Source organism: Oncorhynchus nerka, linkage group LG9a, assembly GCF_034236695.1.
Source record: "Oncorhynchus nerka isolate Pitt River linkage group LG9a, Oner_Uvic_2.0, whole genome shotgun sequence".
Taxonomy (NCBI): Eukaryota; Metazoa; Chordata; class Actinopteri; order Salmoniformes; family Salmonidae; genus Oncorhynchus; species Oncorhynchus nerka.
Genome location: NC_088404.1, coordinates 53,802,216 through 53,817,686, shown reverse-complemented (window position 1 = coordinate 53,817,686; position 15,471 = coordinate 53,802,216). Strand labels below are relative to the sequence as shown.

General features: G+C 43.3%; 1 protein-coding gene across 2 annotated transcripts in view; it reads right to left on the bottom strand.

The window, feature by feature from the left end:
• Nucleotides 1-215: 215 nt before the first annotated feature.
• Nucleotides 216-15,471, bottom strand: part of mfge8b (milk fat globule EGF and factor V/VIII domain containing b) — a 45,449-nt gene continuing 30,193 nt past the window's right edge. Inside the window, exons 4-10 of one of the 2 annotated variants that reach the window (XM_029668624.2) lie at nucleotides 12,302-12,415; nucleotides 11,136-11,317; nucleotides 10,324-10,479; nucleotides 9,862-10,006; nucleotides 7,312-7,514; nucleotides 3,770-3,925; nucleotides 216-3,388 (exon numbers count right to left, since the gene is read on the bottom strand). In XM_029668624.2, coding sequence (XP_029524484.1) covers nucleotides 3,245-3,388; nucleotides 3,770-3,925; nucleotides 7,312-7,514; nucleotides 9,862-10,006; nucleotides 10,324-10,479; nucleotides 11,136-11,317; nucleotides 12,302-12,415 — 1,100 coding nt within the window. In that variant the 3' untranslated portion in view covers nucleotides 216-3,244. The remainder of the gene's footprint in view (nucleotides 3,389-3,769; nucleotides 3,926-7,311; nucleotides 7,515-9,861; nucleotides 10,007-10,323; nucleotides 10,480-11,135; nucleotides 11,318-12,301; nucleotides 12,416-15,471) is intronic. The other variant, XM_029668625.2, reaches the window with a different exon arrangement.

Below are 15,471 nucleotides of genomic sequence, written 5' to 3'. Positions count from 1 at the left end.
ATCCTTTCCCTTTGAAGTGAAACTGTCTGAAATTAATTCAAGCCAAATGGATACATGTTACTGTCGAGTAAAAGATACAATCTGGGATTTGTTCAGGCCATATGAATGACCAAAAATGCCTGCAGATATCACAGATTGCACCTTTAACCCAAATGCAGGTGAAATGGAAATGGTGAAATTGAAACCAGGTTCGCTACTGCACAATACAAGCTGTCTGATGTTAAATCCTTTATTGTTTATGTCTTGAGAGTTAAGGGAATTCTTTTAAGAAACACAGAAAACAAGAACTGATCAATATTAATAATATCGCATAAAAACACATCAATTGTATATTTTTTTTTTATGAATCATATAAAACCAGGACATTGTGGAAAATGAAAGAACAGGAATAACTAGAGTCTGATGAACGAATCAGAAAAATGTACAGCGAAAACAATATAATCAAAACATCTATGTTGGATCAAAAAAAAAAAAAGTATAGTCAATACAATGCATGCAGACATCAGATAATAACTATTTTGGAACAGTCTACAAAGATCATAAATATTATTACAGTCTTTGACACCACAATCCTTTCCATAGCCTTGCAAATGCATCGTTATTCACATGCATTTAAAAGAGGATATCTATCGCCGATGTTTTCCAGCTGTTCATATTAATATTCATTCAAATCAAAAACTATCTTCTTATTGCACACGCCCGTAATTCATAATTCATGGGGGGAGCTTGACAATGCTAGCTATGACCTAGGAGCAATATGCAGATTGCCATGTCACGTCTTACGTTCAGTGCAACCATAGAAATCGTTTTTAAATTAGATTTTTCTTTTCCATCTTATCAGTGTGGCCACAGGCTTCGAATTCTACGCATCAATTTGGTCCTCTTGTGATAAATGGATGGCATTTGATTGGTCTGCTGCAAAACATTTACATATTACAACTTCAAGGAACACATTTTTACAAAAAGTATTTACATTAGGTAGGATAACCAGCTCAGAAAAAAAAACTGGCAGAAATGTGTTTTTTTGGTTGCTATCATGTCAAAAATCTAAAACTGCCCCTTGATAACTTCTGGAAGCCATATAACTGCTCTCCTATGCAGTGACATGACAGATTCATAGTATTAAAACGCTTTGTTCTCAAACACTCAATCTTCAGGTAAGTGTCAAAATAAAGGAAACACCAACAAAGTGTCTTAATATGGCGTTGGGCCTCTACGAGCCACCAGAACAGCTTCAATGTGCCTTGGCATAGATTCTTCAAGTGTCTGGAACTCAAATAAAATGAATAATGGAGCGAATTAAAGGGATGTGATACCATTCCTCCACGAGAAATTCCGTCATTTGGTGTTTGGTTGATGGTGGAAAACGCTGTCTCAGGCGCCACTCCAGAATCTCCCATAAGTGTTAAATTGGGTTGAGATCTGGTGACTGAGACAGACACCCTTTAAATACCCTACGCTCCTTTGAGACCACTCTTTCAAAGTCCCTGAGATCTCTTCTTCTAGCCATGGTAGGCAACATAATTGGCATTATTAAGCAATGGGGCAGTTTTATATATGATCCTAAGCATGCTGGGATGTTCATTGCTTAATTAACTCAGGAACCACACCTGTGTGCAAGCACCTGCTTTCAATATCATTTGTATCCCTCATTTACTCAAGTGTTTCCTTTATTTCGGCAGTTACTTGTTTAAGTCTGTCAACATCAGTACTTTATTTCTTTTATGGAGAAAACTTTGAGTTTCCACATATTTACCTCAGCAAACAATTATACAGATTTGACCCTGAAAGTACCTTTTAAAAGGGAGGAAAACGAAATCATATTAAGTTGAGCTGTGTATCATAAGGGTTATAACAACATTAGTAGCACATATAATATGAAAATATGCCTGGTTCCAGATCTGCTGTGCCATCTAGCCAACGCCTATGATCGTGTTTGTCAAGACAGCACAAACATCTCTGGGATCAGGCTAGAATTGATCTGCCTTAATCTCAAAAAGACATCTGGCAGCATCATCAACTTGCTAACCCCCTATTTTCTATGTCACTTCATAATATTAGTCAATTAGTAATAAATGCATTACATTGACGTCACAACTCACAGTGCATTAATGAAAGGACAGACATCACAATCAGAACAGATTGAGTTATAGAACAACACCACATACTGTAGGAGTATTACTGCACTTTTACATACCCTTTAGCAAAGAATTATAAACTAAAATTGCATTGAACTATTTTGGGATTTGAATATCACTCAATGTCACAAGATTACAGAATAAGAGTCTCTCTCCAGCTTTTTATACATGCTTTCTATTTTTTTGTTAGGTCTGCTACTTGAAAAACTGCATTTAGTAAAAACATGGCTAATAAATCATAATGCATTCACAACTAGTCAACCAACACCATCAATTTGTCAACAAAGTGAAATTCATTTGGTATACCTTTTCTTTTTCCAAAAATACAAATCAATCTTATAAATCCTATAGTCACACGACGGGTCTTTCCCTGGTTAAGAAGCCCAACGAAATAAAACACAAACAAGAACTCCCGCAAAAACATCTCTTCCAGAGCACTACAGAATCAAGGAAATGGCTAGGCGATGAGACAACACGAGGGTGTTTGATAATACTACTACGCACTTCAGTGTCTCTGGATGGTCAGGTGAAAATTCCCAGTTGGAAAAACATCTCAGCCAAGTTAGCTACTACTGTATTGTACATCACTAGCGATGGGTCTCGGGTTCAGTCTTCTGTGCCCAGATTCATAAAGCGTCTCACAGTAGCAGTGCTGATCTAGGATCAGTTTTGCCTCTAAATAATAATTATTAATAAGAGGGGGAACCGGATCCTAGATCAGCACTCCTACTATAAAACTCTGAATAAGGCCCTGATCTAGGAAGGACAGGTTCAGAATCCATGTAGTTCCGGCTGACACAGCAGTAGTCTGTGCGCTCGACGTACAAGTTGACCTTCAGCACCTGACCTAGGATCAGATTACCCCTACCTAATCCTACCCGTAACCATTAGGTGGGCTAGATCAGTGGTAACCATTATCTGACCCTAGATCAGTGGTTAGGGTCAATTTTGTACCTTCTCCAGTCGGGTTGTGGTGGTGGCGTGGTGTTTTGCTGCCCTCTACGGGTGTGAGCAAGGCAGTGCAGGCGTGGCTCAGGAGGTTTTGGAAAGGAGGAGAAAGAGGAGGAAGGGCAGGGAAAGTGGAGGGGATTTGGCCGGGGACGGGGCTACTCATCGCAGCCCAACAACTCCATTCGCAAGGTGATGCGCTCGTGCCACGCCCACGGCAGGATGCGGACCAATCGGGCATAGAAGGGAGGCTCGAACACATTCTTTTTGTGGACGTTGTTGTCGCTGTTACCCGGGAAGATCTGGAAGTTGGGGAGCCAAATCACAAGCACAGAACTGATGGGTGCTAGTTAGGGCAAGAGACACTGAACATCTATCATACAATATAAAGGTCATCATTAAATCTATGACATCTTGACTTTGCGTTTCAACCGCTGACTCAATAACACCTATATTTAATATCAACAAAGTAATTCCATTCGGTCTATTATTCGTAGGCAGGCACACATTCATGCTTGGCTCCCTTTAAATGGATGTTCCACTCAAAATACATACGGCAGGGGAATCAACTCCACTTAAGGTTAGTGTAAAAACCATGTTAGGTTGTATTTTGGGTGGAACACCCCTTTAAGAACACCCTAAGAGAACACACTACTTTGGAGAGACAGATTTTTGCCACCTACCTTGTCTGTGCTGGTGACGTCGTCCTTGACTATGCTCCAGGACTGGCCGTCGTCGCTGTAGGCCACCTTGAAGGCAGAAACAAACTGGACTGCCCCAAAGTCCTTGGCCCCCTGGGTAATGATGCCTGTGATCCTCTTGGGGGACTCCAGGTCCACCTGTTACAGAAGAAGGAATTGTCAGAACAAGCATGGTTCAGTGCCGGACTCTGGTCTAGTGGCAACGCTGCCGACTCCAGACTACAAATCCTCCTGGCAACGGGGGTTTGAGCCCACTGTGTGTCTACCACTTTCTCATCTGTGCCCTTATTTGTCTGCATCCCCCACTACATCTCCCACCACACTGTTCTGCCATGAAAAATAAGAATAGTGTCATTGGAACATCTTAGGCTTACCCAGATAAATTTAGTTCAAAACAAAATAGTCAGTAATTTGTCGGTAAAGTAAACTTTCAGAGAGAATCTTCCAGAACTTTCACCAGCACCAACTCTAACCTAGAGTTGAAGTCGGAAGTTTACATACACCTTAGCCAAACGGTATCATTGCTTTTAAGCTGTTGAACTTGGTCAAACGTTTTGGGTAGCCTTCCACAATAAGTTGGGTGAATTTTGGCCCATTCCTCCTGACAGAGCTGGTGTAACTGAGTCAGGTTTGTAGGCCTCCTTGCTCGCACACACTTTTTCAGTTCTGCCCACAAATGTTCTATAGGATTGAGGTCAGGGCTTCATGATGGCCACTCCAATACCTTGACTTTGTTGTCCTTAAGCCATTTTGCCACAACTTTGGAAGTATGCTTGGGGTCATTGTCCATTTGGAAGACCCATTTGCGACCAAGCTTTAACTTCCTGACTGATGTCTTGAGATGTTGCTTCAATATATCCACATAATGTTCCACCCTCATGATGCCATCTATTTTGTGAAGTGCACCAGTCCCTCCTGCAGCAAAGCACCCCCACAACATGATGCTGCCATGGTTGGTATGGTGTTCTTCGGCTTGCAAGCCTCCCCCTTTTTCCTCCAAACATAACGATGGTCATTATAGCCAAAAAGTTATATTTTTGTTTCATCAGACCAGAGGACATTTCTCCAAAAAAGTACAAACTTTGTCCCCATGTCCCCAAACTGTAGTCTGGCTTTTTTTTAATGGTGGTTTTGGAGCAGTGGCTTCTTCCTTGCTGAGTGGTCTTCCAGGTTATGTCGATATAGGACTCGTTTTACTGTGTATATATACACTGCTCAAAAAAATAAAGGGAACAATTAAACAACATAATGCAACTCCAAGTCAATCACACTTAGGAACATCAAACTGTCCACTTAGGAAGCAACACTGATTTACAATAAATTTCACATGCTGTTGTGCAAATGGAATAGGTGGAAATTATAGGCAATTAGCAAGACACCCCCAATAAAGGAGTGGTTCTGCAGGTGGGGACCACAGACCACTTCTCAGTTCCTATGCTTCCTGGCTGATGTTTTGGTCACTTTTGAATGCTGGCGGTGCTTTCACTCTAGTGGTAGCATGAGACGGAGTCTACAACCCACACAAGTGGCTCAGGTAGTGCAGCTCATCCAGGATGACACGTCAATGCGAGCTGTGACAAGAAGGTTTGCTGTGTCTGTCAGCGTAGTGTCCAGAGTATGGAGGCGCTACCAAGAGACAGGCCAGTACATCAGGAGACGTGGAGGAGGCCGTAGGAGGGCTACAACCCAGCAGCAGGACCGCTACCTCCGCCTTTGTGCAAGGAGGAGCACTGCCAGAGCCCTGCAAAATGACCTCCAGCAGGCCACAAATATGCATGTGTCTGCTCAAAAAGTCAGAAACAGACTCCATGAGGGTGGTATGAGGGCCCGACGTCCACAGGTGGGGGTTGTACTTACAGCCCAACACCGTGCAGGACGTTTTTCATTTGCCAGAGAACACAAAGATTGGCAAATTCGCCACTGGCGACCTGTGCTCTTCACAGATGAAAGCAGGTTCACATTGAGCACATGTGACAGACGTGACAGTCTGGAGACGCCGTGGAGAACGTTCTGCTGCCTGCAACATCCTCCAGCATGACCGGTTTGGCGGTGGGTCAGTCATGGTGTGGGGTGGCATTTCTTTGGGGGGCCGCACAGCCCTCCATGTGCTCGCCAGAGGTAGCCTGACTGCCATTAGGTACCGAGATGAGATTCTCAGACCCCTTGTGAGACCATATGCTGGTGCAGTTGGCCCTGGGTTCCTCCTAATGCAAGACAATGCTAGACCTCATGTGGCTGGAGTGTGTCAGCAGTTCCTGCAAGAGGAAGGCATGGATGCTATGGACTGGCCCGCCCGTTCCCCAGACCTGAATCCAATTGAGCACATCTGGGACATCATGCCTCGCTCCATCCACCAACGCCACGTTGCACCACAGACTGTCCAGGAGTTGGCGGATGCTTTAGTCCAGGTCTGGGAGGAGATCCCTCAGGAGACCATCCGCCACCTCATCGGGAGCATGCCCAGGCGTTGTAGGGAGGTCATACAGGCACGTGGAGGCCACACACATCACTGAGCCTCATTTGGACATGTTTTAAGGACATTACATCGAAGTTGGATCAGCCTGTAGTGTGGTTTTCCACTTTAATTTTGAGTGTGAATCCAGACCTCCATGAGTTGATAAATTTGATTTCCATTGATAATTTGTGTGATTTTGTTGTCAGCACATTCAACTATGTAAAGAAAAAAGTATTTAATAAGAATATTTCATTCATTCAGATCTAGGATGTGTTATTTTAGTGTTCCCTTTATTTTTTTGAGCAGTGTATATATATACACTTTTGTACCGGTTACCTCCAGCATCTTCACAAGGTCCTTTGCTGTCTGGGATTGACTTACACTTTTCGCACCAAAGCACATGCATCTCTAGGAGACAGACCACGTCTCCTTCCTGAGCGGTATGACGGCTGTGTGGTCCCATGGTGTTTACACTTGCATACTATTGTTTGTACAGATGAACGTGGTACCTTCAGGCGTTTGGAAATTGCTCCCAAGGATGAACCACACTTGTGGAGGTCTCCAATTTTTGGGGGCTGATTTCCTTTGATTTTCCCATGATGTCAAGCAAAGAGGCACTGAGTTGGGAGGTAGGCCTTGAAATACATCCACAGGTGCACCTCCAATTGACTCAAATGTTGTCAATTAGCCTATCAGAAGCTTCTAAAACCATGACATAATTTTCTGGAATTTTCCAAGCTGTCTAAAGGCATAGTCAACTTTGTGTATGTAAACTTCTGACCCACTGGAATTGTGATACAGGGAATTATAAGTGAAATAATCTATCTGTAAACAATTGTTGGAAAAATGACTTGTGTCATGCACAAAGTAGATGTCCTAACAGACTTGCCAGAACTATCGTTCTTTAAAACAAGACATTTGTGGAGTGTTTGACGAGTTTTCATGACTCCAACCTAAGTGTATGTTAACTTCCGACATCAACTGTATCTCCCTCAGCTACAGACCACCAAGTGTCCAACACCCACACCACATCACTTCCTACAGTTCCCTCTGAAACTCCTGCAGTTACCTGCAACCACTCGGAGCGGTTGGTGGTGGCCGCTGTCCAGGCGTTGGTCTTGCCCTGCTTGTCCAGCCGGGCGTAGTGGGACTGCCAGGTGAACGCCTCGATTCCCCAGGTGCGGTGGACACTTGAGGCCGAGATCTGGCGGTCGGAGAGCAGGCGCGACTTCATGCCCATGGGCTCAGAGCAACCTGCCGTGTTTGAATACACTGAAGTGAGACGACGAGCACCGGGAGGGAAAGAGAGAGAGAAGTATGATAGACAAGGGACAGACAGAGAAGCAAGGCCCAAGCCAGCCAGTCAGTGAGCAGCACAGGGAAAGCACATGCATGATGACCAGAGTTGTGGGGAGGTGGAGTGAGTAGTGACAGCCTGTAGTCATGCGGTACAGATTAGGGTTTCTGTTAGGGTTTTGGACGTTAAAAAAATGTGAAAAGCCAATAACAGTTGATGGCCACAGTTAAAAAGAGCTACTATTTTTATTTCCCAACTGGTAATTGATGCACGCTACCCATTTGCCATTCAAATGCATAGGCAACAGAAGACAGGTTTATTAGCGCGTCACACACCACTTTGCTATGAGCTGGAGGCAGTATGCATTTTGAAAACATATTTAAATTGTTCAAAGCCTGAACGTTTTACTAATTATTATGAAGCATGTCTTACCTTGCTTCAAAGTAGCAAGCCAAAAAAACGACCATATCCATGGAGGGTATTACTTTATAGACTTCCTTCCATATGCCATTGAAACCAGTAGCCTCTTTATCTTATGTTCTATTGGTTTTAAATAAACGTTTTCATTGTCCAGTAGCCAAAGGCACAATCCTAATCATATTTGCATCTTTAGATCTCTCCGCTTTCAACATTTCTAATAGATATTTTCATGTCACATGAAACTGCTCATGTGTGATGCACTTTTGACAAATGGTGTTTTCCTGCTAATTGTATTATGGAACGAACATTCACGAGTAGCCTACTTTTTGACACATTTTTAATTTAACCTTTATTTAACTAGGCAAGTCAGTTAAGAACAAATTCTTATCTACAATGACGGCCTACGCGCATTGCTTATAAATGTGAATAAATAATATAGTTTATCAACATTTTAAGCTAAAAGTTCTGATCTGTTGCATCAGACTCATTCTTTAAAAATAAAATGTATGTAGCCAGTCCCACAACTGTCTGAACGTCTGTTTTGAATAGGATATTTCTTTCTTGACAAGCTGACCAATAAAATAGGTAACATTTTCTACAATGCGGGATAGATAGTAAATTGACATAGGCTTGTGATTTTGCTGTTCGTTACTCGTCTTTTTGACTGAGGAAAAGTAAAACGTGGACAGTTATTCTAACACGTCTTCATAGTGTGCATCGGAATTCGGCAATGGAGCACTTTGTTGCAGCCTCGAATTAGCATGTTCCGTTAAGATGAATTACCATAATCGAAATGGGATTTCTGTCATTCTGAACACTGTGGGTAGACGCTCTAATCAGGTTATACACCCAATACATATGGATCCGGTAAATTTCTCAAATGTCCGGTCAATGAAAACCCTGGTTCAGCTATACAGCCATAGGGAATAGAGATCAGACAACTTATCTTCCATGATGGCACAAAACACTCTGTGGAGATAACATTAAAATGTGTGTTCCAAGTATGTAAACAGAGTGCAATTGCATGCAGAATGAGAACGCAATTGCCTTGGGGTTTTTGGTGGCAAAATGTCAGCCGTTCAAATGATACATCTCAACTCAAACGGAGTTGGCCGAAGTACGTTCATCTACGGCTCTAACGATAACGGTGGAGAAAGAGCGAGAGCGATGGACGCCGCAGCATGCTTGTAGTTGGGCTGAGCATCGTTGAGTAGTACTGTGAACATGCGAGCCTACAGTAGCACTAGCATGCGTGTCAGGTGCCCAAGCGTGTCACTTGTGTGCCATGCAGTTTGTATTGCAGGATGCTTTGTGTAACATGCATGTATGTGCGGTGCAAAGACCATAACCAAGCATACACTGGCATAGCATGCTCTGACAGACAGTCACAGATGGACATTGCAGATCACTTTTAAAAACACACACACACACACACTTTGTACAGAAAGTTGTTACACCAGAGAAAACATAAAAGGCACTCCAAAATATCCATCTAGTCATACTGGCATGGGAACAAGGCTGTGATGATGAATGTGACTTGCATATTATTCTTTTGTTACAATCCCAACACATTTGAGTCATTTACATGATAGGTCTCATTGCCAATATTTACACTGCAAAAAATGTCCATATGGTTTTGAAAAGTAATTTTTCTAAACGTTAGCCCCACCCACCCCCCTTCAGTAACACTACTGAAACACTTTCAGTCAGACCTAAACCAAAAACCTTCTGATAAAACCAAAAACATTCTGTATGATGTAACCATCTGACACACACTGAAAAGCAAACCCCATGCAGTTTGTTGACGTTGTTATCAGTGTGTGTGTGTGTGTGTGTGTGTGTGCGTGCGTGCGTGCAAGTAGACATGTGTTTGTGTGTGTGTGTGTGTGTGTGTGTGTTTACCATTGAGCTCACAGCCCACCAGTTCCATGCGCAGGGTGCAGGCCTTGCGACAGACAACGGGGATGATGCGGAAGTACTGGCCAATGATGGGAGGGTCAAACAGGTTGGTCTTGGTGCTGTCGTTGTCCACGTTCCCCACAAACACCTGGAGAAATAGAAGAAATGAAGAAAAGAATGAAAAATGTTACGAAATAATGACTTGAGGGAGTGATGTCAAAATGCATTACTTGAATTTCACCTGAGCTTTACAAAACAGGCCCCATGTGAATCAAACAGTAAACAGTATACTTCACCACCACCACCAACCAATCAATGCCTTTCATTCATTTCCATGGAAATGGCACACTATTCCCAAAATAGAACAAAGAAAAGCACACTACACAGTGAAGTGATAATATGTCTGTGTGTACATCTGAGAGGGTGTATGTGGTTGTGTGTGCGCGCCTGTGCGTGTTCACTCACATTGTCCTTCTTCTGCCCATCCAGGCGGTACACGGTGTAGGTCCTCCCGTCCAGACTCGACGCCACTTTGAAGGCCTTGATGAACTCTGCTGACCCCATGCGGCTGGCGCCCTGCGTCACGATGCCCGTGAAACGCATCTTCCTCTGCATGTTAATCTGCACAAACGACAACGAATTGTTTCAAATTTATTGCCATATAATAGTGGACATTTGGTCCCGTAGTCATGGACCGTTCGCTGCACATGGAGGGGAATGACAAAAGAAATGTGGTTACAAGGTCCATAGCAACAACATCAATGAATCAAATGTATTTATAAAGCCCCTCTTACATCAGCTGAAACCCAGCCTAAAACCCCAAACAGCAAGCAATGCAGGTGTAGAAGCACGGCATTGCATCCATGCAATGAGCAGAGCCTCCGAGAATCAAACACATTTTAAATTGTGTCAGAATTAAAGCATCTCCTTGTTGCCCGTCTTTCATCTGCACTGATATGAAATAACCAGACAGGGGAATGTTATTGCCTTGTAGGTAGCCACAATATATTGCTTTCACCCATCCCCATGATGATGTTTTTAGATCAGTGCAGACGAGGGAGTGGAAGCCACTTTACTATGGAGATATCCTTTCTAGAGTAGATTAGGGTCGTGGTCATTAGGAACACCAGAATTGTTTTGCTATACTAAAAAAGAGCCTTTCTCATTAGACAAGTCCATGTAGCCTCTCCTGGTTTCAGTCAGTTTTCTTCCATTTGATGCCTAGAGAACACGAGCCAGACAGTGGTGTTGGAGCCAGCCTGTCGTACTGTACTGACCTCTATCCAGGGGTTCCTATCATGGGAGGCAGAGGTCCAGGCATTTACCAGGCCTTTATTGTGGAGACGGGCCAGCTCGGGCCCCCAGCGCTGCAGGCCCAGGATGCCGTAGTGCACCGACGAGGCCGAGATCTGAGACTCTGCAATGCCTCCGCCCTCCATGCCCAACAGAGAGATACAGCCTGAGGGACAGACAGACATATGTCACAAAAACACAAACAGGGCAGACAGAGACAGACAGACACAGAACCTAGCGGTTGAGGGAGTGAACCAATGAAGAAGAATCTAGCAGGTCAAATCTGTGGTGAAGTTAGTATGGTTTATTATTTCACATTAGTACACATACATGCCCCACAAATCTATTGACTTTTTTGACAACTGCCAAAAGTTTGACATGAAAACATTAAGATATAAGGAAAAGGAATATTCATGCTGAAAACCTCATAATAAACACCAATGTTATTCACTAAATGTATGGTTTATATTTAGGATAATATTTTACAGCTTTGTCATTGTAGTTTTTATTTTAAAATCATCTTAATTCATTATTTCATATATTTGAAAGGCCACACACTTAGGGCCAGAGATTATTACAGACACCTGTGATAACCTGACATACCCAAAAGGGTCACTAGATGTCTTATGATAGATTACATAAAATCCTTCAAAGTTACCAAATGATGTTAGTTTATTGGTAAACTTAGAAGTTTCCAGTAACATACCGTCCTATTGCATCCCTAGCTAGGACTGTCTGTGAGTGGTCTGAGGGGGAGGGGAAAACTGAAGACTAGCTGTTATTGGCAGAGGTTTGGATCTTTCGTATTGGTTTATTAACTAATTTACTGCCTGGTGATATCACCAGGAAGGTGAAAACTCCCTCCCATCAAAACAGGCTGAAATTTCAAACAGCTCTTACACTAAAAAAGGACATCATCACCATTTTCACAATTTCACAGTATTAGTTTAACCTCAATATAAATATACACACACAACATCACATTTTTGACTGCACTGGGCCTTTAATTTGGTTACATTATGATTTTATGTATCACATTCAGCCTAATGTCTTTTATTGCACTTAACAATATCATGGGGGACTAAGGCTAATAGAGAGCCAGTGTGTGTGTGTGTGCGCGTCTATGTGTGTGTGTGTGACTGGTGCTCACGCAGTTGGCAGTGCTTGCCCACGTAGGGGGACGGACAGCGGCAGTTGAAGTCTCCATTTAGGTCCCTGCAGGAGCCACCGTTCTTGCACGGCTGGCCGACACAGTCATTCACATCTGTTGAGAGAAATGATGGCCATTATCAGTCACTGGCCTACAATCAACAGAACAGAACAATGATTGATAAGATGATATGGACAGGGGTGATCGGATCCTAAAAATCAGCCCTCCTACTCTTGAGATGCTTTTTTTTGAGCACAGGCCCCAAACTGAATCGGGAAATATGTACATTCTTAAACTGGATGATTAACTGACGTTTCATACGGTTTTCAGATTAAGTCATTTTTTGACTTACCTCCTAAAGTCCCCCCCCCCCCTGCCTTCATCTACGTTTGGCTTTTGACTATGTGCAAATGAGCTCTGATAAAGCTATTAGTAAAACAGCAGCAACGCAATGGCTCAGATGAGCTGTTGTGTGGCCCAATTATCTGAAACTTTGAACTACCCCTAGATGGCGCACTTTTCAATGGTATACGCTGCACGTGCAGTGTGTTTTTTTAGAGAGAGGGTGCTTGGCAACTGGCAGCGCTTTCAGAGGACATCATGCATCAGAACAAACTTTTTAATCTTTCGCCCACAAGATTTGAAGGCATGACTAAACTTCCTTTGAACACTGCCCTAGATTGACTGTGTTTACTGTTTACCATATTTTTTGTAGAATATGACCCAAATCTCACTTGTTGTCAGTGAAAAGTGTGATTAGTGTGATTCTGTGCTCAGGGCCAGGCAGGCAGTCAGTCGCCCACTAGGGAGGCACCAATGATGTATATAAACCCGGCACCCTCTTCCTAAAGCCCACAGGGCATCCTGCTCTGAGATTATGTTACTTCTCAAGAGACACACTCACAAAGTCACAAACACACACACAATTACTCATAATACAGAATACTAGTACACACACACAGTCTCATAACTAGGGCCTAGGGTTTTTCCAAGCCAGGACGCATCAGGACACACTCAAAGCCCTGGTCGTAACACACACACACACACACACACACACACACACACACACACACACACTAAATCAGCAGGAATGAGTCAAAAGCCAAAGCACCTTGGACTTAAAGCTCAATCCGAGATTTGCACAACTACAGCTGCTGTTTCTAAAAAGCCGAAAGCTCCTTCAAGCCCTCTTACAGTCTCAAGGTATTTTCGTGTGGTGTAGGCCTATTCCTATACTGTTACGGAAGAGCATATGGCTTCGCAGTATTTAAGGGCAACACCATATTCTCTCTTGACAGACTTCACACCTTAGCAAGAGGACATGGGGACACACACAGAGAGACTCATGGGCTCCCGAGTGGCGCAGCGGTCTAAGGCACTGCTTGAGACGTCACTACAGACACCCTGGTTTGATTCCAGGCTGCATCACAACCGGCTGTGATTGGGAGTCCCGTAGGCCGCGCACAATTGGCTCAGCGTCATCCGGGTTTGGCCGGTGTAGGCAGTCATTGTAAATAAGAATTTAGTCTTAACTGACTTGCCTCAATAAATGTTTAAAAAAAATATATATATAAAAAAATAACACACATGCATACATAAAACCTACAGAAATTGACAGACACCCTATTTTCCTTTCTACGTGACACCCTAGGTGACAGACGCTCTCTATTTGCATCAGTGATGGCCCCTCTGCATCAAGAGGATTTGGCACATCGTAGACCAGTGGTATTCAAAGTCGGGGTTGCGACGAGGAACTGCAGTGGGGTTCAAATAAAAAAAGTATAGATTAATGTATTGGACAACATACAAAACATTAGGAATACCTGCTCTTTCCATTACAGACTGACCAGGCGAACGCTATGATCCCTTATTGATGTCACTTGTTAAAGCCACTTCAATCAGTTTCGATAAAGGGGAAGAGACAGGTTAAAGAAGGATTTTTAAGCCTGGAGACAATTGAGACATGAATTGTGTATGTGTGTCATTCAGAGGGTGAATGTGCAAGACAAAAGATTTAATGGGGTATGGTAGTAGGTGCCAGGCGCAACGGTTTGAGTGTGTCAAGAACTGCAATGCTGCTGGGTTTTTCACGCTCAACAGTTTTCCGTGTGTATCAAGAATGGCCCACCACCCAAAGGAGATCCAGCCAACTTGACATCTGTGGGAAGCATTGAAGTCAACATGGGTCAGTATCCCTGTGGAATGCTTTCAACACCTTGTAGAGTCCAATACCCGATGAATTGAGGCTGTTGTGGGTCAACTCAACATTACGAAAGATCATTTGAAAAATACAATTTTATGAAGTAAATGTATTCATTGGAATTGAAAGTTATTTGTTGATGTAAAAATCTAAACGTAACGATTTGAAGCTTGTGTCATTAGATTTGGGGTGAGGCCGTGAGAAATTCTTGGGAAAGAAATGGGGTGCCCAGAAAAAATATATATATATAATAATAATGGGTTCCCCAATGAAACAGTTTGAATACCACTACCGTAGACCATGCTGCAGCCTGGCTGGTTACCTCAAGAGCCATACAGACGCTGTAATCTGCCATACTTAGAGAGAGGGGGAGTGAGGTAGAAAAGGTGGCCTGAGGAGGAGGAAGGAGGGAGGGAGGACAATAGCCCTGGGACACTACCCACCCTGGGACATCTAGTGCTCCAGAGTGACGTGGTGTGTGAAGGAGGTTGGAGGCCAAGGGCCACCTGGAGCAACGGGTCACAGCAGGACACAGGGACCGAGTTGTTTTTGTCTCAGTCATAAATTGTTTTTGTTTTTTTACCTCTAGTTCAAAATGATACACAGCAAAAATCTATGGTAAGAACTTATTTTATCAATAAAACACCATACTGTAACTCTCTCATGTCCTGGTATGGATTTCAGCTAGCAGTGTGCCAATTGTATAGATAGATGTATGGTCCCAGTATAGACATATGAAAAGATTGAGGCTATTGAGTGGATGAGCTCACACAGGATCATCAATACTTCGTGTTTGTGCACGAAGCAAAAACCAATACAGATCTAATTGTCATTGTTTGTAACGTGACCCAGATAGATCAATGCAGAGCAAGGTCATCTGGCAGCGTTGCATGTGACAGAGTACACGACACAGCCTGAGCATCTGAGCTAGTAGGCAGCGCTAGCGGCATGAGGTGTACACAGAGGCGTC